Source organism: Populus alba, chromosome 18 (genome assembly GCF_005239225.2).
Source record: "Populus alba chromosome 18, ASM523922v2, whole genome shotgun sequence".
Classification (NCBI taxonomy): Eukaryota; Viridiplantae; Streptophyta; class Magnoliopsida; order Malpighiales; family Salicaceae; genus Populus; species Populus alba.
The window spans coordinates 2,561,735-2,586,969 of record NC_133301.1 but is presented as its reverse complement, the minus strand read 5'-3'; the positions used below and the strand labels follow the sequence as shown (position 1 = coordinate 2,586,969).

General features: G+C 35.3%; 3 protein-coding genes across 5 annotated transcripts; 2 read left to right on the top strand and 1 right to left on the bottom strand.

Moving 5' to 3' along the window:
- Positions 1-657: 657 nt before the first annotated feature.
- On the top strand, positions 658-6,816 carry LOC118051195 (probable 1-deoxy-D-xylulose-5-phosphate synthase, chloroplastic). Of its 2 annotated transcripts, none has more exons than XM_035061777.2 (10): positions 658-1,153; positions 1,508-1,627; positions 1,717-1,881; positions 2,198-2,348; positions 2,679-2,947; positions 3,194-3,470; positions 4,642-4,934; positions 5,207-5,485; positions 5,916-6,200; positions 6,413-6,816. In XM_035061777.2, the coding sequence occupies exons 1-10, from the start codon at positions 995-997 to the stop codon at positions 6,560-6,562; spliced, it is 2,148 nt and encodes a 715-aa protein (XP_034917668.1). In that variant the 5' UTR covers positions 658-994; the 3' UTR covers positions 6,563-6,816. The 2 variants fall into 2 exon arrangements, with proteins under 2 accessions (XP_034917668.1, XP_073262148.1); XM_073406047.1 differs by lacking the exon at positions 6,413-6,816 and adding an exon at positions 5,786-5,811 and having other exon boundaries at positions 5,916-6,070.
- Positions 6,817-11,595: 4,779 nt separating this feature from the next.
- Positions 11,596-16,367, top strand: LOC118051198 (boron transporter 4). The gene is made up of 13 exons (XM_035061781.2): positions 11,596-11,836; positions 12,225-12,414; positions 12,609-12,801; positions 12,903-13,041; positions 13,124-13,289; positions 13,389-13,555; positions 13,799-13,972; positions 14,077-14,172; positions 14,254-14,370; positions 14,479-14,798; positions 15,127-15,406; positions 15,774-15,911; positions 16,011-16,367. The coding sequence occupies exons 2-13, from the start codon at positions 12,228-12,230 to the stop codon at positions 16,026-16,028; spliced, it is 1,995 nt and encodes a 664-aa protein (XP_034917672.1). The 5' UTR covers positions 11,596-11,836; positions 12,225-12,227; the 3' UTR covers positions 16,029-16,367.
- A 2,005-nt stretch (positions 16,368-18,372) lies between these two features.
- On the bottom strand, positions 18,373-24,414 carry LOC118051197 (potassium channel AKT1). 2 transcript variants are annotated; one of them, XM_035061778.2, is made up of 12 exons: positions 23,895-24,414; positions 23,003-23,368; positions 22,852-22,909; positions 22,431-22,748; positions 22,028-22,273; positions 21,721-21,819; positions 21,453-21,485; positions 21,141-21,326; positions 20,388-20,582; positions 20,214-20,289; positions 19,513-20,115; positions 18,373-19,193 (listed from the first exon to the last, which is right to left on the bottom strand). In XM_035061778.2, the coding sequence occupies exons 1-12, from the start codon at positions 24,131-24,133 to the stop codon at positions 18,919-18,921; spliced, it is 2,694 nt and encodes an 897-aa protein (XP_034917669.1). In that variant the 5' UTR covers positions 24,134-24,414; the 3' UTR covers positions 18,373-18,918. The 2 variants fall into 2 exon arrangements, with proteins under 2 accessions (XP_034917669.1, XP_034917671.1); XM_035061780.2 differs by lacking the exon at positions 23,895-24,414 and having other exon boundaries at positions 22,431-22,732; positions 23,003-23,142.
- Between the last annotated feature and the right edge of the window lie 821 nt (positions 24,415-25,235).

Here is a 25,235-nt window from a genome sequence, read left to right as displayed (position 1 = left end):
ATTCATTTTATAAGCAGGGGGTAATGAAATTCCCTACTCTTTTTTTTTTTTTTCCTTTTTTTTATAATGTATCCCACAATTTATTTGTTCCAGTGAAGCAGTTTCAAGTTCTGGCAATTATAGTTTATTTGGTTGATGTAATTCAATTTAGAGTATCATCAACTCCAATCTTGGTGTTTTAACTTAATTATAACTTTGATACATTTTCTTTTATTTTCTAGGAAAATGAAAAAAAAAAAAAAAACGTTTTAAAAGGAAAAATTTTCATTTTCAATCAGTGAATATATTTTCTATAGTTTTCTATTTCAAGATTTATATAAAAGACTAGAAAATTCTCCACAAATCATTTTTCCTTTTCCATCTCTTTTATGAGCTTGATTCAACGCCCACTTATAAGCTCATCATCATTCAAAGCTCAACTAAGTGCTAACAAATTAAGTTCTAGAATCAGCTCATAAAATATTTAGATTCAGTTTATTTTAACGTTTTTAAAATACTGTATATATTTTTTACTTTAAATTAATATTTTTATGATTTTAATATAATAATATAAAATAATTCTTTAAAAATAAAATAATATTATTTTAATATATTTTTAAATAAAAAACATTTTAAAAAGGAATTTACCGTAATCTTAAAATCAACGTTCGACTTTCCACCAATAATTTGACCTTTCCTTCTTCGCCTGCTTTCCTCTAACAGTTGATACAATAACAACCTCAAATTATGCTCCCTTTGTCATCTCTCTACTTTCCTTGTCTAAATTTTATTAATTATTTCACTTATTCCATATGGATTCCAACCATTTTTTTGAATTACCTTCTTGGCAACTTTTCTCGTGTCTTATCTGCAGAATCCTAGAATCATTTTACACATTTTAACTCATTAAATTCTGCTTAGTCGAGTGAGCTTTTAAGCAATCAAGCATTAATCTTTTTGTGCTTTTTGGGACAAATATTGAACTTTGAGAGGTGGGTTTTTGTTACTTTTCTTGATGGGTACTGCAATTACTCAGTACCCATATGGAATTACTTCACAATCTTTTGTGAAATTCGGTCGCAAATTGGAGATTTCAAGCTCTAATTCTCAATATAAAGTGGAGACATCAAGGTTTAACTTGTATCCAAGTTCTGTTTCCACCACTAACTCCAAGGTAGGTGGTAAAGATTGTCTTTATAGATTATATGCACAATTGATTAGTCCATTTTTTAGGAAGAAGTGAAACAAAAACCCTGTTGAATATACTGTACTGTAATGGAGATAGAGGAAATAATGTACTTGTGTACTTGGGGGTGTTTATTTTGTGATATGGCAGTGTTGTTTTGACTTTTGACAATTTTGATTACATTCAATTGCTAATGGCATGGATAAAGCAGACAAGATAAATATTCTTTATAGAAAAGATAATAGAGAGAATTTGATGATACATGCAAATGTCATGGCAGTAGTGCATGAAACCATGTAAGAATTAATGTTTTGAATTATGGAGGATTTTTTCTTGATACAGGTGTGTGTTCGTAGAATACGTGCTCTACCTGATATTGATGATATATTTTCGGATATTATTGCAACACCATTACTTGATGTGGTTGAAAACCCTATCCACTTGAAGAATTTAACTATTAAGGTTAGTTCATGAACTTTCTCCATTTTCCAGACGTGTTTCATACTATTAATATTTCAGCTTCTTTACTTATTAAGGATTGGTCTATGCAGGAACTGAAACTATTAGCTAGTGAAATACGATCAGAGTTGTCTTCCATAATGTCAAAGGCACAAAAAGACTTTAAGGCCAGTTTGGCAGCGGTTGAACTGACAGTTGCAATTCACCATGTTTTTCATGCTCCAGTGGACAAGATACTGTGGGATGTTGGGGAACAAGTAAGATTCGCAGCTGATTCTGTTCTTTATGGAGGACTGCATAGTCATCAAAGAGCAGATAATTGCATGCTTATCGGGGCCTGTTTATTTGTTTGTTTGTGTTGTGCAGCTGTCTGCTAGCATGACTGTTGATTTCTTTTATAAATATTTTTTAGAATGGGGATGGATTGGGAATTTGAATTTGTTGATGTTAGTTGGTGGGCAGAGTCTGAACCAAAGAATAATTCAAAAAAGTGGCCTTTTGTATATGGAAATGGCTAGTTTTGAGTGACAATCTGGTCCATTTTTAAGTTAGTTCCTTGTTTCTTGTCGGCAGACATATGCACATAAAATTCTCACTGGAAGGAGATCTCGTATGCATACACTAAGACAAAAGGATGGTCTTTCTGGATTTTCATCTCGATCTGAGAGTGAATATGACCCGTTTGGAGCAGGACATGGATGCAACAGTATTTCTGCTGGACTTGGTAAAATGCCATGTCCTCGGCTTCTTATACTTTTCTCAACTTTTATTCGCTCACTTGTCTGAATAAGCATACTTTCCTGAAGTTCTTGCACTGCATTTCATAGATCCACCGAGTACATCTCTTTCACTCATGCTTATTACCCTGGAAATATTTTTAGTAAGTGTGCTGTCCTGTCAGCAAAGGAAATCAGCTGTCCAAGTTTAGGCTGTTAACTTTAGCTTTTATGTTGTACTTAGCTCTGAATCAAGTTGTGAAACTCTTGCGTATATGCTCCAGTATTACTATTAGAAATAAACTTTAGAGCATGGAATTTAATTAGTTTCTCACCAGGCATGGCAGTTGCTCGTGATATTAAAGGGAAGCGGGAACGTATTGTTACAGTCATTGGCAATGGCACAACCATGGCTGGTCAGGTTTATGAAGCAATGGGCAATGCAGGCTATTTAGACTCAAATATGATAGTGATTTTAAATGATAGCCGACACTCTTTACACCCCAAGATTGAAGAGGGCTCCAAGACTTCAATCAATGCTCTATCTAGTACCCTAAGCAAGCTCCAGTCAAGCAAATCATTCCGGAGGCTTAGAGAAGTTGCTAAGGTGCTTTCAGTAGTTTCCATTTGCTTACATGACTAAGCTTGTATTAGGATCATTAACTGATAAAATTGCTTATAGAGAATGGAAATTTTCTGTAATTGAAGATACATTTTTTTTTAGTTAATTTAGAAATCTCTATTGCAATAAGTAGCGCAACAAAATTCAGTCAGATTTTATATCTTGTTTTAACTTCATGTATTATTGTTTTCATTCAATTGAATGCTCTTTCTTTTCATATTTCTTATCAAGGGTGTTACCAAGAGGATAGGTATGTATGAATTAGCAGCTAAGGTTGATGAGTATGCACGTGGTATGATGGGTCCACTGGGATCAACTCTCTTCGAAGAACTTGGGTTGTACTACATAGGCCCTGTTGATGGACACAATATTGAAGATTTAGTTTGTGTTTTACAAGAAGTGTCAACTCTGGAGTCAATGGGTCCTGTCTTGATACATGTAATAACTGAAGAAAATCAGTGTGCAGAACACAAGCAACAGACTGAGGCAATGGGGAACCAGCAGGGAGGTATGTTGAATTCTTATACTTCAATCTTCTTTGATTTTTCATAGATGACTATCAAATCTATGCATTAATTCACAGTCACACTGACCTGGCTATCCTGGTTATATTTTAGATATCTATGCTGAGGCATATGCTTTGTTCAGGATCTGGCCCTATGTCTAGGCTAGGCTAGGCTAGGCTACAACTTAATGTGTAAGAACTCAGGACTGGTTAATTGCTCTACAGCTTTTTAAGTAGAGGAGATGATTTTAATTCTAAAATTAATGCGTACATATTCTTTAATTTGCAGATTGCTTCAAATGCTTATGTCTAGGCTAGGCTAAGCTTTATTTTATTTTCTTTTAAATGAAGAATATAATTGATAAATAGGAAACTAAAGCTGCAGCTTATCCTGCTTACACGAGTTGTACAATCAAATAACCTTAAAATCAACTAATGTGCAGATTCTATCATAACAAGAACTAAAAGTATTTTAAAGATCACTTATCAGTTGTAAAGGAACAAGAGAACTGCAATCTAGACATAAATCAGCATGCTTAGAGCTTTCAATTGCCTCTTGCAGAATTCTGGATTTACACAACTTGTTTTGAACAAAATGTATAATAAAGCTCGCCATGACTAAGCTTTATTTTCTTCATGCTATAGCTTCCAAGTAATCAATGATTAAAATGTAGCACAAGTATTATGAATATCCATCTGAGATATGTCCACAGTCACCTCTAGTTTATAGTTTTGGACTACGGGGTACCTGTCTGTGTTCAGGCTCAGTTTGTGCTGAGTTTACTTGTATCAGCTACCATGGCTTGTCAACATCTTTGAATATCTGACAAGCAGTGCATCTTGTGGCTGACTGTTCAAACCCAAAAATTCCAACTTTTATTTAATTTTTTCATTTGAATGATGTAAATGCACAAGACTTTGTATTAATGCTTGTCTTTTAATCGGTTATTTACTTTCATTGTGAGCCCTGGGGCTCTAATTTTTCACAACAGAAATCAAGTTATATGTAGGGATTTACTTGGAAGACATTCCCCCCATGTATATTAATCATAGATGCCAAATTATCTCTCCTTGCTATGGCAGAGTGACCATACACACTCTTTTCTGGCTTTACTGCTCTTTTTTTTCTAATTCATATTGTTTTCCCATTCTAATAGGTTTTCTGTTTCTGCAGGTTTCTTTGACTCAGATGCAGTGCTATCCAATATGCATACTCAAACATATAGTGATTGCTTTGTTGAGGCTCTGATCATGGAAGCAGAGAAAGACAAAGATATTGTGGTTGTTCATGCAGGAAAGGAAATGGAACCATCATTTCAACTATTTCAGGAAAGATTTCCACACAGGTTTTTTTATGTGGGAATGGCTGAGCAACATGCAGTTACATTTTCAGCTGGCTTGTCATGCGGGGGGTTGAAGCCATTTTGCATAATTCCTTCAGCTTTTCTGCAGAGAGCATATGACCAGGTCTCTCTCTTTCTCTCTTTACACACACACACACACGCACACACATTTATGTATGCATGCATGTGTGTGTTAGTGTACGCGTGAGCGCATGCCAGGAATATTGTTGAATTAGATCTTGCTGGATGTCGTTTTAAGCTAGCTAGATTTATAATTGTTTGATTCTTCAAGAGAAATGGAATAGCATGACAACAAGTTTTGGGAACAAAATTGTAACATTGATTGCAGGAAAAATCTTAGTTTTTCTAGAATGTTGCTCTTTGTGGCTTCTCCAGGTGGTCCATGATGTAGATCAGCAGAGGATTCCAGTTCGCTTTGTCATTACAAGCGCGGGACTGGTAGGACCTGATGGTCCTACTATGTGTGGAGCATTTGATATAACTTTCATGTCATGCTTGCCAAACATGATTGTTATGGCACCATCAGATGAGGATCAGCTTGTGGACATGGTGGCTACTGCAGTCCATATTAATGATCGTCCAGTTTGCTTTCGGTATCCAAGGGGTGCCATTGCTGGAACTGATCATTATACTCATAGTGGTATTCCTGTTGAGGTACTTTCAACATGCCGTGCTTGTTAACTTTCTCTTGCCCTTGATACCAGCTTTCCTAAAATGATTATATAGTTTTGTCTCAGAAGAAGTGTCTCTGGTGACACTGATTTTTGTCATGTCGGCTATCATCGCTGATAAGATAATAAACATTATTGTTGGAAAACTGAATCATTATTCACATCACGCATATGTCCCCTGAATGTTCTCATTTAATTTACTTGGCATGGTTTAGCATTTCTTTGATATTCTTGATAAAGCCTTTGTCAAGTTCTATATTAAATTTTTAAAATTTCATTGTAGCTGCTGATTCCCATTGCTTCCATAAGGTTTTTTTTTTTTTTCCCGGCTGCTCTTTCTGGTATAATATTAGTTACTGTGTTTGTCAGTGGGTTCTTGTGCACTCAGCTTGACTACTGTTTATGTGGAGCAGATTGGAAAGGGATTAACTCTTGTAGAGGGTAAAGATGTTGCTTTGCTTGGGTATGGTACAATGGTTCAGAACTGCCTCAGAGCTCAGACCCTTCTTTCAAAGCTTGGCATTGAGGTAACTGTTGCTGATGCAAGATTCTGCAAGCCACTTGACATGAAGCTTCTCAGACAGTTATGCGAAAACCATGCCTTTCTGGTCACAGTCGAGGAAGGCTCTATCGGAGGATTCGGGGCCCATGTTTCACAGTTCATTGCCCTTGATGGGCAGCTTGATGGAAGAACTAAGGTAATATCTTACACACAAATAATATCAAATCGCTTGTTTTCACCAGAGACAAATGCATTGTATGCTTCCTGAAGCACGATCACTGCCAATGGAGTAATTTTTGAGTCACAGACAATGTTGATTAATGTCAATCCATTACCGATGCGTAGATGACTGAATGTTCTGTTAAACTCTGTCCTAATTGCAGTTTTTTTTCCCCATGACTTCTGCAGTGGCGGCCAATTGTATTACCAGACAATTACATTGAACATGCATCGCCAAATGAACAGCTTGCTCTTGCTGGGCTAACAGGACATCATATTGCTGCAACAGTGCTAAGACTGCTTGGTCGCACCCGTGAAGCTCTCCTTTTGATGTGCTAAAAATCTCTAATTTCTCCTGCAATATTAGAAGCAATGTTCTTGCCGAATCTGCCTCAGAACAGAGAGCTGAAAACGGAAGAAGCGAAAGGTGATGATAGTATACACAGGCCATTTTACTGATTTGTTTTTTGTAACCTGCAGTTGGTTTATGAGTTATTAACGTAAAATTAGATTTTCAATTGTATAGAATTGACAAATGAAAATACATGTTTGTAACGTTTAGAGCATCTGTCATTGCATTCATCTTGATCTCATTGTTTGCTCCTCGATGATTATTTCTTCCATGAAATACATCCATACACGGAAACAAAGAAAAAGCACCTCCCATTTCTGACATAAATCATCAAGAGTCGCAAAAATATGAAGCACTAGCACCAATGCACGGTACCATGTTTACGATTTGTGGAATCCATCCCTAAAGAGAGCCAAACATTATCATTTGTCGTCGTCTTGTTGCTGTTCTTATTATTATTATAAGAAATATTAAAAAACACAGTCCACAGTTTTTCCAATTTTGCTACTCTTAAAACCACCCAATTAAATAGCTTTTCGAGGTATTTTTATCATTTCACACGATGTTGCCATATTTATAGGGATAATTTGGCTTGATTACATATGTTATGCATTATAAAATGACTTCACTGCCTCTGGAATTAAAACTTTGAAAGCTGGTGCCCGGGGTGTTTTCTTCTTTTCAATTTCATATACACAATAAAATGTTTAAATTACTTCTAGAAATTAAATTTTATTCACTAATGGTAAGGGGTGTTTTTTGTATTTTTTAAATGATTTTATTCATTAATAGTAATGAGATTAGCGAGTTAACCTAAGTTGATTCGTATTTTTTTTCATTGTTTTTTTTTTATTTTATTTTTTCAATTTACTTTTGTTGATGACTTTTTTTACCTTTTATTGTCACAAATAATCATTTTGTTAAACAAAAAAAAAAATTAACTGGTATAATTGAGTATATCACTCCGTATTGTAAAATTAAATATCTTAATCTTATTTGTTTTTAAATTAAATATTGATTTATTTAATTAAATATGTGTGGGCATTTTTTATATTTAAAAACATGATATGAGAAACCTATATATTTATTTTTTTTATTGAAAAATAATCTACCAACGGTGAACCGCAAGTGACATAGCTAGTGTGGTGTTTATAGGTGACTTTTCTTCGTCTTCTTCTTCTTCTTTTTCTTCTTTTTTTTTAAAAAATATTTATTAAAATAAGCAACATCTTCAATTATACCCGGCATAAATGCCAAGACTAGCCTGGTGGCGGATTCCTTCGGCTACATCCCTCGAGCCCCTACAAGCTCGATAGGACTACAAACAGGCGTCCTGGTGTGGGCGAAGTCTAGAATGCCTAAGCTCTGAGCACTGCTATAATGCCAAACGCCATAGGAGGCCCCATTGTTTTCTTCTTCTTCTTCTTCTTGATGACCTAGCAAATCAATGGCCGTGATGGTCACCGGAATTTGTGCTGATGATGAAGTATCGACATCGTAGGAACCCACATGGATTGTAGCCTGTCTATTTTACAGTTCCATGAAAAAGCACAGCAAAGATCATAAAACTTGGAGGCCCCATTGTTTTCTTCTTCTTCTTCTTCTTCTTCTTGATGACCTAGCAAATCAACGGCCGTGATGGTCACCGGAATTTGTGATGATGCTGAAGTATCGACATCGTAGGAACCCGCATGGATTGTAGCCTGTCTATTTTACAGCTCCATGAAAAAGCACAGCAAAGATCATAAAACTTGGAGGAAATTGATTCTTCCTAGCTAATAATATATCATCCTTGAAAGCTACGAGTAGTACTGCACTACAATAAACTTTGAGGCCAGTCAGTGGCAAAAATCTGGTTAGGTGTAGCCAGAGACCGATCCAGGAGGCAATTCGGGTGAGATAATATAAATATATAACTAAATTAATCGAGACCCAAAAATTCAATATTATAAGCTTACATATATCATGAGAAGATGCTCCATAAAATTTTATTTTATTTTTTTATAATCTCTACGGAACTTTATATGTTAAAAACATTATAGGATTTTCTCATTGTTAACATCTTTAAATATATTTTTTTCAATATAAAAAACCAACCAATCATACATGATTGATTCGATTACATGACCGACTTACAATTTTTCTCACACCATCTTAACATCATCAACATTCATTTCATATTTCACAACCCAACAAATAACTATAAATTATTTATTTCATTAATTTCTTAAGTTTTTTTTTAAGTGACATCGAAAATTCAACTATAATTAACACAACATAATTAAATCAATTTCAATCCCCATCAACACAACAATACATACTAAATACACATAATTAACAAATATTTACTTTGGTTCCAAAAGTTCTCAAACCCTCCTAAAAAACCGACTCTATTTTTATCATAAATACTCAATTTTTCTTCTTCAATTATGTTTTATTTAGAGTCATTTACATCTTATTATATCCCAACAACATCATAATTTCACTTTTCCTTGATCTAACATTTAAGAATTTAATTCAAAATTCAAAATTTTTGCCTAAATTTTGTTAATCTTTATTTAAACTTATGCAATCGAGTTTATAGTATCTTGCTCAATAATGATATGAACATCGAATATTAACTAGACAAATTTTTATGCTTTTTTTTTTTCTTTTAATGTTGTGATTTTCCTCTCTCTTACTTTCTTTTCCTTACTAATTTTTTGTATAATTCTTGAGTTAGATATGTTCAATACTCACTCCCTCATCTATATTGTCTTAAATTTTGTTTTTTCTTCTAGGGTTTTAGTGAGAAAGCTTTTATATATATTTTTTTAAATTCTAATACCCATGGATCCATGGGTATAGCCCCAAAACCCTACCATACTATCTGTATCCAGCAACTTTTCACAAGCTAGCTACAAGATTTCCTACGTTATACACAAAAATGATTAATATTGCTTGCCGGTGGGCGACGGGTTAGGTTTGGGTGTTTGGGAGTGTGGTAGCGGTTGCTTTTCAAATAGCTTTTCGTGCCGAAAAGCATGCCAATAATGTTTTTTTATTTTTTAAAAATCATTTTTGACATCAGCACATCAAAACGATCCAAAAAGTACAAACCACACTCAATTTTAGTAAAAAAAAAAATTTGAATTTTTTCTAAAAACCGGTTTGGCCGCAATACCAAACAGGCACTTACTAAGTTTGTATTTTAAAAAAGGGAAAATGCTTGATGCTTCTATGCATGCGACACCCACCCCACAACAAGGAAACACGTAGAACACTTATTTTCCATCTGCGATATAATGATGTCTTGTTTACACCCTTTTCAACACAAAACGTACAATGTTTTCTTAATTTCCCTGAATCTTCTGTATTATCTTAATGTTTTCTTGTCATTTCATGCACGATAGCTTGCATGGATGAGAATATATAATCGTTTTCAAGTTCAAAGCAAGTCCCCAGGCAGTGAATGGCCTCTTATTTCGCTAGCCCTCTAGCTTGGATCTACTGTGATTATTGTTAAGAAACATCTCAACTTAATAATTTAAGTTATTAGATAAAATTTTAAGATATGATTTATATTATTCTTTAATATATCTCTTCAAGTGAAAGTTCTTTGGACTTGAAACTTGCACAAACCCACATTATCTTGTTCATAATTTTTATCAAATAAATAAGAGGATGATAAAATTCAAACTCGTGATTGCTTGGTCATTAAAGCTCTGATACAATATCAAGAATCATCTCAACTCAATAATTTAAACTATTAAGTAAAATTTCAAGATATAATTTATATTATTTTCTAATAATCATAACTCTACATGTCTGTGTATATCCACCTTGAATGAAAAAAACAATGGCTACAACGTAGAAAATCCAGATTTCCCAGCTCGTTTTTGTTGGAGGACAATGCACATGGGAGATAAAAACAAACAAAAAATTAATTAATCACAGGAAATATGCCTATATATATATATATATATATATATATATATATATATATATATATATATATAGAGAGAGAGAGAGAGAGAGAGAGAGAGAGAGAGAGAGAGATGTGCATGTGCTTTGCATTCATATGGAAATTAAGTACATGGCCTCTAGCTAGGACCCTCCATTTCCTTGTCATCTCTCTCGTTTGTCCAGCAAGGTTGCAGAGCCAAAGTTGGCTAGCTCCATTTTGACCAATGATTCAATTTCACACGGTTTCATGAGCCTTCTTCCTCACTTCATGCCATGCCATAGAAAACATAGCTTGTACCATATCATTAAGCAGCACCTTTATGCTCATCACTACATTCATAGCACAATTACATACAACCAATGTATGAATAATTTATTTTCTTCAACATTCTAATTCAATAATTAACTCGATTATAATTTTATGATTATACTTGTCATTTGAAAAACAATCAAATTCAAAAACTTGAGACACGAGTCAATCATTGTTGACTTGAGTTCATTCAAGTTTTAATTTTTTTATAAAAAAAATCTATAACTTTATTATAATTTTATATTTAACATGGTTATAGTTATAACATGTGAGTGATCTGGTCTAAGATTAGAGTAATGATTAACTCGGGTTTACTTGAAAATTTTTTTTTAATAATGAATTATTATTATTTTGTTTTTTTTCAAATTTAAATGCTATTTTTTTATAAGTATTTCAGTAATGAGTTTGTAGATTATTGAGTTAAGTTTCAAATTTTATTTTATGAGTAAATTGTTAAACTAAAAATATCTTCCATAAAATTAAACTTTTTATTATCCTCTTTAAACTATGTAAAAATTAGAACAAGAAAAATAATTTATTCTTCATATACATTAAAACTTGCCGTGATGACTGGTAATCCCCAAAAAAAAAAAAAAAAAAAAAAGAAATTCGGAGCTACAAATCAAATCCTTGTTGAATTTGTTTTCTTCAAAGAACAGTAAACAAACCGACACCAGCTAAAAAACACGGTTCCTCCGGTCGACCATCACAAAACGTTGAGCTATTCCCCTGATTATGTAGGACCCACAATCAGGTTGGGCCCCATCAAACTCTCATGGGTTTTTTGAGCTAGAAAACACCTTCCTTTCTTCGTTTCTTGTCACCCGACTCACCTCGCCCCAAATTCCTCTCTCTCCCTCGCTCTCGGAGAGAGAGAAAATATCAAGTTTTAGAGAGAAGATTTAACGAGCCCAGTTGACAACATTCCGATCACCACATCTCCTCCTCCTCCTCCAGAACTGACAACTTCCTTCTTTTTCTTCATTTTTTTTTTTTTGCTTCTTTAGTAAGTAAAAACGGCTTACTGTATATCATTTTTTTCATGCATGGTTGGTTTTAATAAAAGAAAGTGATGAATAGTACGATATATGCATGTTTGCATGCTTGCCCTTGATAAACATTTTCTTGACCATGTTGAAGAATTTCATCATAAATGCATTCAATGCTAGTGAATTTAGGGATGCTTTTTATTTTTTTTTTAGAATTAACGAGGACGTTGCTATAAAAGTGATTTTAAGATTTGTTAATTTTTTTTATTTCTAGATATATTATTTATTATGTTAATTTGATTCAAATTTATTATGTATGCTCAACTGGTTTTTTATCTTCTTTCTTTCTTTCTTTTATATAAAAAAGTTGATGAGTGTAACCTGGTTGATGGTTTTTTGCATTAGAAAATGGAGAGCATGAAGAGTCCATTCAAGGGAATAATAAAAGATGTAAGAGGGAGAACAGCATGTTATAAGGATGATTGGGTTAGTGGACTGTGTTCAGGATTAAGAATTTTGGCTCCAACTTTCTATATCTTCTTTGCTTCTGCACTTCCTGTGATTGCCTTTGGAGAGCAATTAAGTAGAGACACAGGTAATTATTCTCTAATAATATTTATTTTTTCGAATTGGAAGATTAATTTTAAAGGCTATAGAATCAATAGGGTCAAAACCAATTAGTCATACTAGCATATGCGCGCGCGCGCGCATGTATTTTATGTTCTGAGGATAGTTTAAGGTGTACCATGTGTTGTGATGATGATGAAGATTGTGTTTGTTTTATGGTAGATGGAAGCTTGAGTACTGTGGAAACCTTAGCTTCTACTGCTATTTGTGGAATAATCCACTCAATTTTAGGTGGACAGCCATTGCTGATTCTAGGGGTTGCAGAACCTACTGTTATAATGTACACCTATCTGTACAATTTCAGCAAAGGAAGGGAAGAGTTGGGGCAGAAATTGTTTCTAGCTTGGGCTGGTTGGTAAGGAATTAAAAAAACAAAAACTTAAGGATTTTTTAGAGTCATTGAATGGACCCATATGTGCTGTTATTGATTCTCTCTTTTCCTAACTGTTTTCACAGGGTTTGTGTCTGGACAGCACTCCTGCTTGTTCTTCTTGCAATTTTTAATGCAGCTACCATCATCTTTAAATTTACAAGGATAGCTGGGGAGCTTTTTGGCATGCTGATTTCAGTTCTTTTCATTCAAGAGGCTGTCAGGGTACTGGTTTGTGATTGTTCTTTTCATGGTAGAATTTGCTGTATAATGAGGTTGACCGTGTTAATTAATTTCTATACTACAGGGAGTGGTTAGTGAATTCAATATTCCTAAAGATGAAAGTTCAAAACTGGAGGAGTACCAATTCCAGTGGCGGTATGCAAATGGATTGCTTTCTGTAATTTTCTCGTTGGGTGTGTTGTTCACTGCCCTTAAAAGCCGTAGGGCAAGATCATGGCGATATGGCACAGGTAATGAGCTGCAGCTTGGTGGGTGGATGATTAACAGAAGAAAATTGGTTTATGGTTTAATTTACTTAATTATCTTAATCTTTTATTTCATTCTTGCAGGGTGGATCCGAGGTTTTATTGCAGACTATGGAGTTCCCCTAATGGTCGTGTTGTGGACAGTTATGTCTTATGTCAGACCCAGCGAAGTTCCTTCTGGGGTTCCTAGGAGAGTTCATGTTCCGCTTCTTTCGGATGTTGAATCAGTGCACCATTGGACAGTAATAAAGGTAATAATCAAGCGAATTGTTGTTTCCATGGGGTAGTTTATTTCCGAGGATATTCGGAAATGTTTAGTTCCGAAGTCTTCAGACTGCAGGATTCATATCCTCAGCTGCGGGGCTTCTCTTGCTGTGAGTCTGTGGAGTGCTTGACAGAACAATTACTTGTCCTAGTAATGTGGCGAAACCTCATTCCAGCTTTAACTTACCGGTGTGATCTATAATAATGTGTTTCACACACTCAAATTGCAGGACATGGGGAAGGTTCCTTTGACATACATCTTTGCTGCCTTAATACCAGCTGTTATGATAGCCGGATTGTATTTTTTTGACCACAGCGTAGCTTCACAGATGGCACAACAGAAGGAGTTTAATCTCAAAAATCCATCTGCTTACCATTATGATGTCTTGTTGCTTGGTTTCATGGTATGTGATTGATTCATGAGTGTTTCTTCTTTCTAATGTTTAGCCTCTGTAGCCTATCTATATATATATTTGGCTTACTTGCTGCCTGTTGATCACGATTTCAGACATTGATTTGTGGGTTACTTGGACTCCCTCCTTCAAATGGTGTCCTCCCCCAATCCCCCATGCACACCAAGAGCCTTGCAGTTCTCAAGAGGCAGGTATGGCGCACCTTCTGAGGACATTTTCAAGTTAAAGTTAAGTTTGTTTAGATTCTTAGATGTTATGAGCTTGATCTGCAGTTGATTAGAAAGAAAATGGTAAAGAGCGCAAAGGAATGCATTGGCCAAAAAGCAAGCAACTCGGAAATTTATGGAAGAATGCATGCTGTGTTTTTAGAAATGGATGCGCCTTCACCTGTAAGTGCTCAAGGCTTGTTAGTTTGCAGCCTGCTACCTACCAGTGTCTTGAAATCTGTTTGTATGCAAGTGTGTTCCTTTCCGAACTTAACAGGAATCATGCTGCAGGATGTTTCAGTACATAAGGAGTTGGAGAACTTGAAGCAGGCTGTCATGAAATCTGATGATGAAGAGGATGCTAAAAAAAAATTTGATCCTGAGAAACACATTGATGCTTATTTGCCTGTGAGAGTTAATGAACAGAGAATGAGCAACCTGATACAGTCAATCCTTGTTGGAGTATCAATGTGTGCTTTGCCTCTGATAAAAAGAATACCCACGTCGGTTCTATGGGGATACTTCGCCTACATGGCTATTGATAGTCTTCCAGGGAATCAGTTCTGGGAAAGGATGCTGTTGCTCTTCATCACTCCTAGCCGTCGTTACAAGTAAGTTATACAACTTGAAATTAGAAGACAAAGCGTGCCAAAATACAAGTATTACTTATCTAACTCCATGATAATGATGAGTTTAGATTTCTCCATCCATAGCAATCAAACTCATCTTGGTTCTGAGAATACTTTTCAACATATCAGTCGCAGCTGACAATATAAAGCAAGTGCTCTGTCTAAAAGATTTTATATGAAGTACATAGTGGAAGGATGTTAAATTTCTGAAAACAATAGATACTTACCGGATCATAATGTATTATCTATGAATCATGGTTTTTCATCATTATCCTAACTTCTTAGCTTTCGGTATCGTTCTGTTGGGCAGAGTCCTGGAAGGTGTTCATGCGTCATTCGTGGAGTTGGTGCCATTCAAGCAAATTGCTATCTTCACAATTTTTCAATTTGTCTACTTTTTGATCTGTTTTGGAGTGACATGGATACCCATAGCTGGAATATTGTTCCCCCTACCATTCTTCCTTCTTATTGGCATAAGGCAGCGCATCCTTCCCAAGCTGTTTCAACCTAACCATCTGCAAGAACTGGATGCTGATGAGTATGAAGAAATTGCTGGTGCTCCAGCACGAAGCCGAAGCCTTTCCCTCATGGTACATTCTTCTAATTTCTTATATTTATGGTTGGTTAGACTTATGCCTAATATATTCCTTACATCTTTAGTGTCTAGGAAAATGATGAGCATACTATTTTAGTTAATTTGTTTTCTGTTAATGACAAAGCCTTGAATGCTGCAAGTGACTGGACTTGTTATGTTGAATTTCTGCTCATCTGACCAAGAAATGACTTGGATGAACTTCTAGAAATAGACTCTTTCCCTATAACCCAATTTTCATTTGGCTAAAATCGACCGGATTATAATCTATATGCATATAATTCAAACTCCAGCTGATGATAATTTTGCTTCGTATTCTAGCTTAGCTTACTATCCATATTAATGCATATGATAACTTGGTGCAGGAAAGAGAACCACCTGATGTGGATTCTGAAAAGAGTGAAGATGATTTCTATGATGCTGAGATACTGGATGAGATGACAACCAACAGAGGCGAGTTGAAACTCAGAACCCTAAGCTTCAAAGAAGATAGATTACATCAGGCAAGAAATACTTATCCCCTTTAAATAATTTGGTGTACTTTCTCTTAGTATCTTAATGATTCATGCTTATGATGGAGTATGATATGGTATGCTTGGCAGGTCTATCCACACGAATAAGGATGACAATTGAATAGAACGAGTACCTCAACAACAATTAGGATACACTAGATAATTACTATAATCCTCTGTTTGACCTAAAGAACATGAAACAAAGGGCCTTTCGAGCAAGAGTGTTGAAGAATATCACTTGTGTCGACAGACGGAATCTGTTGCAGAAGAGAAAGAATGCCAGAAAGAACATTGTTAATGAGGAGGCTTTATATATAGCTTGTGATTGTTTGCTCACATACATCTACCGCGAAAAAGGAAGTTTGCGAGGGAAGGAGAAATGAGATACTTAGGAATGCAGAAACCCTCATATTATCCCTAACGAAATTAGTGAAATTTTTATTATTAGCATTGTTTTTTTTTACTTGAACAGATTGATAATCAGAAATTTTAGAAATCTTTCACATTTTTGCTGGTCACTTTACATTATAATTAGTTTTCCCAATTTACAGAATCACATTAAGCTGAACCAGTATTCATTTTGACATAGATATACAATGGCCTGCCCTTTATAGATTCTCGCTTTGTATTCTCATTGCCATCATTTAAACCTCTATGGAGCCTTGAAGCTGTTTTGATATGCGCCATCTCTGGCAAGCATATAGTTTTGGCATGGACTTTGATATGTTTAAGGAAAAAAAAAAAAAAACTCATTCGAAAGTGGGAATCTGCCTTGAAACGAGTCCCTATCTCACCAGCTTCTCTCCCTTTTGACATAATTTTGTACCTAGAGTGTGATGGTCTATCCCATACTCATTTTCCTAATCCATACAGGTGGAATTTTCTTCCCAAACCTCCATGTTAAGGAAAGTTGCTCATTTTCCAACTTCATGCCACTCATGCTAACTGGTGCAATGCTCACGAGGAGTATATTAGAAGAAACTTTTTTTTTTAACTGTTAAAACTAAAGCAATCACTGAAGCTATGCTCATTATTAAGAGTGTCTTGCACCTATCCTGGAAGAGTAAATCCTATTGTGGTGGTGTCTCTGATAGTCAAGCTGTGAGAGTGAAAGAGAGTTATGGTGCCCCTTTAATCAATAGGACTCACTTATGCTGATTGAAACCCACTTCTAGAGAAGACTACTGCTAGAATTCTTCATTGCTAACAGCCATTTCATCTTCTTTAACAAGTCATTTTTGTTGAAAAAGTTAAAAGAATGGAACTCTGCTGTGTAGCTTGGAACACCTGGTGTTTGTTGTTAAAGTTAAGTTCCTCATGGGTTGCCTGGTGCCATAAATATCCGTTGAGAATAGGAGTGTTTGGAATGTGAGAATCCCAGATGATTGTAGTTAGAATTGGAGGAAAATTTTGGAACTGAGACATTGTGTGGGATCATTTGGAAACGGGAGCAATGTCTTTCTGTGGTGGGACAATTGGCATCCTTTAGGGCCTCTGATAAAGATTTCTGGGATGAGGCTTATACATGAATCAGAAAATAAGATTGCCTTCTACTGCTAAAATTTGTGATGTTATGTCCAATAGTGATTGGAACTGGCCGAATGCGTGGTCTGATACAAAGTGTTCAGGCTGCTACTTGTGGTGTTGTTTATCCCATTTTCTATTGATGATTCTGTACTTTGGAAACCTTCTCCTAAAGGGATTTTCATTTGAAGAAGCTTACTGGAGCAGATTGGTGAAATCGATCAGGCTTGATTAGCCATCTTGAAAAGGCTATCTGCTATAGTAAGACTGGGATGCTTGTTAACCCTAAATGTGTTTTCTGCAAAGGAGCAATTGAGGACAGAGATCACTTCTTGTCCAGAAATGAAGAGCATATGCCATTCCATTTTTCAGATTTTTAGCATCCAAAGGTCAGTAGGTGATTGGAGATGTGAACTTCATTTTGCAGAGACTTATTTTCAGAAGAGTTTTTTCAAAACCACCGTGATGAGGCTTGCTTGATGCACTATATTTACTTTATATGACAGGAGAGAATAGACGAACACATGAGAATAACTGCTCTAGTACTTTCAAAGTTGTGAAGAAAATCATTCTATAATATGTTGTTTGAAAATTCTGAAAAACGCTACTGCAAATTCTAATATTGCTGAAATTTGCAGGAGAAACTTTTAGTGCATGTTGCTTTTGATTGTTTGTTTCCAGGACTATTCATGTTTGTAAGGCTCTTGTGCACTCTCACCTTTTGTTTCTTTGATAATGAAGTATTCATCAGAAAAGAAATAAAATTCAATAGATAATACAACAATAATATCCTCCCCTTAAGCACCCTCTCATACAGTTGGTACAATGCCAAGATATGGATAGATTGCTTCTCCATATTAGTTGTTTTTACTTTTAGGTTTAGCAGGTTCAGTATTCTATTTTCTCCAGGAAAATTGCAGCAAACACATTAGCGGAAGGCTTCCTCAAATACTGTATTCCCTATACAATTTAATTTTCAGTTTTAACAAGACAGAGGGGTCAGCAGGTTTACCCCATATCTAAACAGCCAGGTATTCTTGCAGGTGATCCCCTAAGAGTAAGAAGACAACAAGTTCATCATCGGCAGAAGACAGAAACGAAAGAGACAGAGATTAGTGAGCAGAGGTGAGCTCACATCCCCTGATACTACTATATCCAAACCTCCTCTTTCACTCCACTTCGTATCTCCTTTGGCCCCTGCGACCTTCAGATTTGCATAGCACGTTCATTTCTATGACTACTGTGGGTGACAAATGTGATGCTAACTTTTCAGATTGTATAATGCATAATCTCCTATTTGCTATCACAGTTTCTATATTTATACAACATGATCCGGAAGAAAATGTTGAAAGATAGAAAGACAAAGCCAGACTACAGGAAGGACCACCATGTTTCAATCTCAATAAATTGGGCCACCGTGAATCTTGGGTAGGTAATCTGACCTCAGAACTCAAACCAACTGACGTATTTAACTTTAAGTGCCAGCATCACTAACAAGAACAAGATGATCGCCATCTCTAAGTACCTCTATATCTTCAATTTCAGCACCTTCCTTGGTTAGAATCTTGGAGGCATTGCACCCAAATTTTTTGGAACCAATATCAAGTAGTTCTTGGAGTGAATGTGGTAAAGCAACAATCTTTCCAGCAACTTCACCTTTATCCGGGCAACTGAGAGTCACTCTAGCACGACAGTTCAAACTTGCGAAGCCAGTAAAACGGGCTGGAGATGAAATTATGTCATTCTCACCTGCAAAATTTGAAATTTTGAGTTTATTTAGAGTAAAAGTTGGCAAAGAAAGAGACTTATTTGTTCAAGAGTGTATAGCAATTGGATTGGTTTCTAGTTATCTTTTCAAGGACTAAGTTAATTACAAACTTCCCAATTGATAGGGTGGTCTCTATTTTCCTGTGTAATTCAATACCTCACAACCATGCATTCTTTTTCCTCCTGATTTTCCTGACGTGAAACACATGATTGACCACTATAATTCTTACATCCAGAAGTCATACTTATGTCTTGGTATTAAAAAAAATTCAAGGTAATGCAAAAATAGAAGCGTTCTTACCAGTACTAGCAACTGACATCATCCCAACAAGAGAGTTGTGGAAATTGTCTGCCCTTCTCCTTCGAGGTCTATCAGGCCATGAGACTTCAGGGACTGGTGGCATAACATCATGACGAAAAGAAGTAGAAAATGGAGGTATTGTAGGTTCACTATTATACCTTGCCATGGGCTTCCTACCAAATGGCACCCCTGGATGCTTTGGGATTGTGGAAACCGTTTTTTTATTCGTTTGCATCCTATTTTCGAACAAAGCTTGAATTTCCTCTTGGCCCTGATGATCAGCCAAGGCCCTTGGTGTCCATCCATGGAGATCTGGCTTATCGACATCGGCTCCTTGGTCTAAGATGAACTTGACCATTTCAGTGTTTCCTTCAGAGATTGCTGTATGAATGGCAGTAGTTCCACATCTTGCACGTAGTGTTACATCTCCACCATATTTGACAATTTCCTTGAGCAAATCCAAGTTATTTTGCTCAGCAGCTGTATATGCAAATTGGCCCACATCACCAGAAGTTATTGTTGCCCCATTGTCTGAAAGAAGTTTAAATACAGATTTATGATTCCCCTGTAGCGCTTCCCATAGAGGAACATTGCCCTCTGAATCTGCATGAATAAAATGAAATTATTGTTAAATTTATTTTGCCAGATGAGTCGGAACAATCGTTACGGGTCTTTATGTTTGCTTATTCCCGAGAGAATACCTTTGATGTTAGGATCTACTCCATACTCCAGAAGTAGGACTACACAGTGCTCATTCCCATTTGAAGCTGCAATATGCTGTGCATTCCGAGTCCATAAAATAAAGGAATCTGGTTAAGACAATAAAGTTACGAGTACAAGATTTATGCAATATGTATGAAAGAATATTTCCACACCAGCGCAGTTCGTCCATTTTCGTCCGTCTCATTTGGATCTGAACCCTGCTTCAGCAACTGATGCAACAATAGATCATCACCCCTCATTGCTGCGATGCACAAAGTAAGAGGCAAATCCATTCTGTCCTGAGTCAGCATATGCTCTGTGTGTTGCAAAATTCCTTCCATCTCTGGATCATTCAGCTCTTTCAAATGCTGCATCAACCACAAAAGGGAGTATCAAGTAATTAGCATCTGTTAATAATACATGTGGTATTGAATTCCAAATTTCTGATTTGGAATGGAGTGTAATCATGGCCTATTTCAGTACAGAACCCAAAATAACATAATGGAAGCACTCGTGTTCATGTTGAATTACGTTACACATCACAAAAACATGACAGATTTTTAACAACAAGCAAATTATTACCAAATGGCTTTCTCCATGCATTTTTCTGATATATTTGAAGGAAATAAGGTTTCAAACCATAAAGCATGCTGTAGAATAAGCCTGTAAACCAAATTCGCATTCATCCTATCAAATAATGAAAGAAGTTATGAATGTTGATAACAATGACAGAAAATGCATGCTTGTTGTAGCTCCATGGTGATAAAAATAGCACCATGTTCCTATTCTTAATTATGACAACAGGTGGTTGATTACAGAAAAATAACCAATGATTAAAGATAGCTAGTATTTTAGAAAATGACAATATAATATTTATGTATGGTGACAGTATTTGAGAAATGTTGTTGTTAAGAACTTTTGCTGACCTGAAGAAGGTTGTTCATGATTACTGTCCCATCTCCAACATTTGATTGGACAATATTTAAGAACGCAGTTCGATTCAAACGTAAGAGCTGACTCAACCGTTTGGTTCTAACAGTGAATAATTGTGGTCTGTAACATAGCAGACCAATCTCACCAATAACATCTCCAGTTGCAGCCTCACCAACAACCTGCAATCTTCAATTAGAAAAATTGCAAATTATTTATCATGGTAAGCATGCTCCAATTTAATTTCTAGCTCAGTACTCATGGAATTGGTGGAAAGAAATTAGAAACGTTTAAATCACTGAACTTGCCTGCTCTATTCCATTCCTGTGCACGATAAGTTCCTGCAAAGTAGAATTGTAAGAATAAGTACATAAAAATGTCCCCTAGAAAATGGAGATCTGAATTCCAAAAAAAGTCGCACAAAGGGAAAGACTATGTCATTCAAAATCAATTAATGGACTCCGAGCATGATATGTTCACACAAGGGAGGCATATTGAAGTCGTGTTCTTGACCTATCATAAATTGAAACCACATGGAACATGAAGAGGGCGGGGAAGGGAGTTTTAGTTAATTACCACCGCGCCAGTGACTAAAATATACAGATCTGTTGGTGCTTCATTTTGCAAAATTACATCTTCTCTGGGTGGAAAGTACTCAGCTTTCATCTCTGTGACCTTCAATATTAAACAATTTCAAGTTACAGAGATGGAACGAAAAATCAGATATACAAATATGAGTGGCCAACAAGAGGACATAATCTTCTCTCTTTTTTTTTTATGAGCATCAAATGGACACAATTAACAGCTTCCTCCACCTCTAAAACAGGAAAAAGCTTCAAAAATTCTTCCATAATCCATCAAGAAGATGAAGTAAAAGAATTACCAACTGAAAGAGCAGGTCATTTGATACCCCACGAAACAAGTACACTTTATCCACAAGTGAATAAAAGAGATAGTTAGAAATGCTCGATCGAATTGCTTTAGGAAGAGAACCAATGGTCTCTTGTTGATGCAATCCCTCCGAGTCGGTTCTATACTTCAAACACAAATGAGCAAGCATCTGTTCTTGTAACCGAATCGGAAGGCGGTTCCTTTGTGCAAAACTTGAGACAGCTTGGATAGTATCTCTCTGAAAATTCCATGCAAGTAATGTCAATAGTCTAAAAAAGATTTAAGACACTTGAAAACCAAATGATTAAGGTAGAGATAATTCATTTAATCAGTTACAGAATCTACCACATGCTTGCTACGCAATCAAAACACAGATCGTAAGACAAGTTACTCACAAATTGCCTTGTTCGGAAGGTGGCATGGACAACCAAATTGGTCATGTTTCCAATCAAATACGATGTCAGTCCAAGATTAAACATCATGTAGAACATGACGAATATCATCTCCTGCGGATTGACAGCATGCAAATCACCATATCCAGTGGTAGAGAGCGTGGTTGTAGACCAGTAAAGTGATTTGACATAACGAATCCACAGGCTCTCTCCATGAAAATCTTCCCAAACGGATCCGATCCATGTTTTACTTGGATCCTTGTAATTTACAGCAATGCGATAGTAGAAGCAACCGGCCATGTGAACTACAAATAGAGTAACCTACAATTACATCATGATCCTATAAGATGGATAGTTTTTTCAAGAAGCTCAAAAATTTTATGAAAATTACCAAATTGAATTTTTAATGAGTGTATATACTCACACATATGAGCTTCACGCATCGAACCACAAAGTAATTGTAGTTCCTATCCTTTTCCAATCTGATGTAATTAATGAGAACAGTGAGGACAATGCTTAATATATTCAATTGCAGCTGTAAATGAAGCAAAAGGCTGAAGATAGCATTTAATTACCTTGAAAAGAATTTACTAACTCGCCGGAGACGCCAGAGGCGAAGCATACTAAAGTACCCGTATGACTGAAGTTTATCAGGCAATATATCCCTGATAAGCTCAGATGGGATTGTGGAGATCACATCAAGGACCAACCACGATTTTGTATACCTCCAAGCAATCTTTTTTCGGTTATCAACTAGTAGATATGAACTTTTGTCAAGGTATGCAACAAAGAAGGTCAAAACAATATCAATGGCAAAAAATCCATTGACAACATTATCTGTTATGGCCAGACCCCCACTAGGTTTGCTAAGGTAACCAAACTCAAACGGAGACACCCATGCCGTGTAGAAAACTAGAAATACCAAGAAAGTATCCCATAATCTGTATTATCAAACATTAAACATTCATTAATTGTTCAGCTATAACAAAACATGGAGAAGGGTATCACAAAACCTGCAATTCAAGAAAAAAATCCAAGGCATTGATCATTAGCTCAACTATAGGAAAGAACATTGAGAAATATCACAATTAAGAGCAAATTTCCAACCACATAATATCTCAAAATTAGTGATAGGATAAATGATAATCCGACCTTGTTCATGTAGACCAAACCCATCACATTACTCGAATCATTGCAACAACAGTTTTAGTCCGCATTATATATCCTATGCATGAGGATGTGTGCCTTCATATTTTCATGAGATTTAAAAAGTGTAGGACCATCATGGTTTTGGATTGCTTTTGCAAAACCATGGTTTAACACATCCTGGAATTCCAAAACCACTCATTTTTGTTATCATTATGAAGTTTGAAATCCAAGGCATCTTTCTTTCCGATTCAAAATAACCAGATACCTTTTTCATTATCATATCATAATTGAAAAAAAAAAAAAAACTAATGCAATAACCTGTAGCGAGGGTCGAAGGGAGAGAGAATGTAGCGACGGAGAATGACATGGCGGTTGCTACGAGCTGTGGCACCTAGAGAAGGGAGAATCTCACCGGTAAGGCTAAAATGGCTGGCATCGTCTCCTGATAATTCATCATGTTCTTTGTCACGTATTCCATTATTCCCTTGTTCACTTCCGTAAAGGCTTCCATTTTCCAGCCCCCCTTGTCCACAGAACAACACCCTCTTCTTCGTCATTCAAATAACGTTAGAATCAAGAAAACTTAAAAGAAAAGGAAAACAACAAGAGCCCAACAACGCCCTTTTCTTTGTTTCTTTCTTGGAAAGACGTACGTAGTAGGTACAGGGATTTGTGCTAGGACACTGCCATTGTTGTCGTTATTGTTTACAGGCCTCTTTCTAACTTTGGGTGGCTGTGCTGTATTCTCAGTGTTTTTTGGATTGGTGGCAGCGGCCGTCGTGACTGGAAATCTTTCTGTTTCACCTGCACTTATGAAGCTTGTCCCTCCATACTTATCCTTTTCAGATTCTAAACTTAGGGTCGTTATATTCTATTAAAAAAAAATTAAAAAAAAAATATTATTTTAGTATATTTATAAATAAAAAACATTTTAAAAAGCAATCATAATCATACTTTCAAATAAATTAAATTAAGTTAATAAAACTCTTTCCTGCAAGTAGGTTGATAAATGTTATTCCTGACTTGGATAAAGTTTTTTTTTTTTTAGTTAGTTAGGAGTTGATATAGATTAATCTAATTTATCTAATAAATTAATTTATTATTCAGTTAATTTGAATAAAATTTTATTTTTTTTATTTTTTTAAATAAATTAAATTTATTTCAATTTATTTAGGTAAATCTAAATTAAATGTAGTTGCGATTGCTTTTCAAAGTGTTTTTCATTCAAAAATATATCAAAATAATATATTTTTTTATTTTTAAAAAATTATTTTTAATATTAGCACATCAAAATGATCTAAAAATACAAAATACAAAATATTAATTTAAAGCAAAGAAAAAATTAAAAAAAAAATTAAATTTTTTTCAAAAGAGCTTTTGAAACACAAAAATAAAAAGGGTCGTGACCTGGATCTTAAACTGAATCATGAATTTAATAACTTTGCTATTATATTATTATTATTATTATTATTATTATTATTATTATTCAACATTTATGCAAATATTTAATTTTATAACAAAGAATTATTATATATATCAAAAATTAATTGTCCTCCTTCATCACACAACGAATAATAGAGTTTGTTAATTAATTGAACCTGAATAAATTTACTATTAATTACAGTAATTTATTAGCAATGGTTATAACAATTAAATGAT

Bases quoted from the DNA above. Each gene is read 5' to 3' on its own strand.
- LOC118051195 (XM_035061777.2), top strand. From the start codon at position 995: ATGGGTACTGCAATTACTCAGTACCCATATGGAATTACTTCACAATCT. The intron at 1,154-1,507 runs GTAGGTGGTAAA...TTCTTGATACAG, and splicing joins TTTCCACCACTAACTCCAAG to GTGTGTGTTCGTAGAATACG. The intron at 1,628-1,716 runs GTTAGTTCATGA...TGGTCTATGCAG, and splicing joins TGAAGAATTTAACTATTAAG to GAACTGAAACTATTAGCTAG.
- LOC118051198 (XM_035061781.2), top strand. From the start codon at position 12,228: ATGGAGAGCATGAAGAGTCCATTCAAGGGAATAATAAAAGATGTAAGA. The intron at 13,290-13,388 runs GTAATGAGCTGC...TCATTCTTGCAG, and splicing joins ATCATGGCGATATGGCACAG to GGTGGATCCGAGGTTTTATT. The intron at 14,799-15,126 runs GTAAGTTATACA...TCTGTTGGGCAG, and splicing joins ACTCCTAGCCGTCGTTACAA to AGTCCTGGAAGGTGTTCATG.
- LOC118051197 (XM_035061778.2), bottom strand. From the start codon at position 24,133: ATGACGAAGAAGAGGGTGTTGTTCTGTGGACAAGGGGGGCTGGAAAAT. The intron at 23,369-23,894 runs GTTATTGCATTA...TTGATAATACAG, and splicing joins CCCTTCGACCCTCGCTACAG to ATTATGGGATACTTTCTTGG. The intron at 22,749-22,851 runs GTGAGTATATAC...ATGTAATTGTAG, and splicing joins GATGCGTGAAGCTCATATGT to GTTACTCTATTTGTAGTTCA.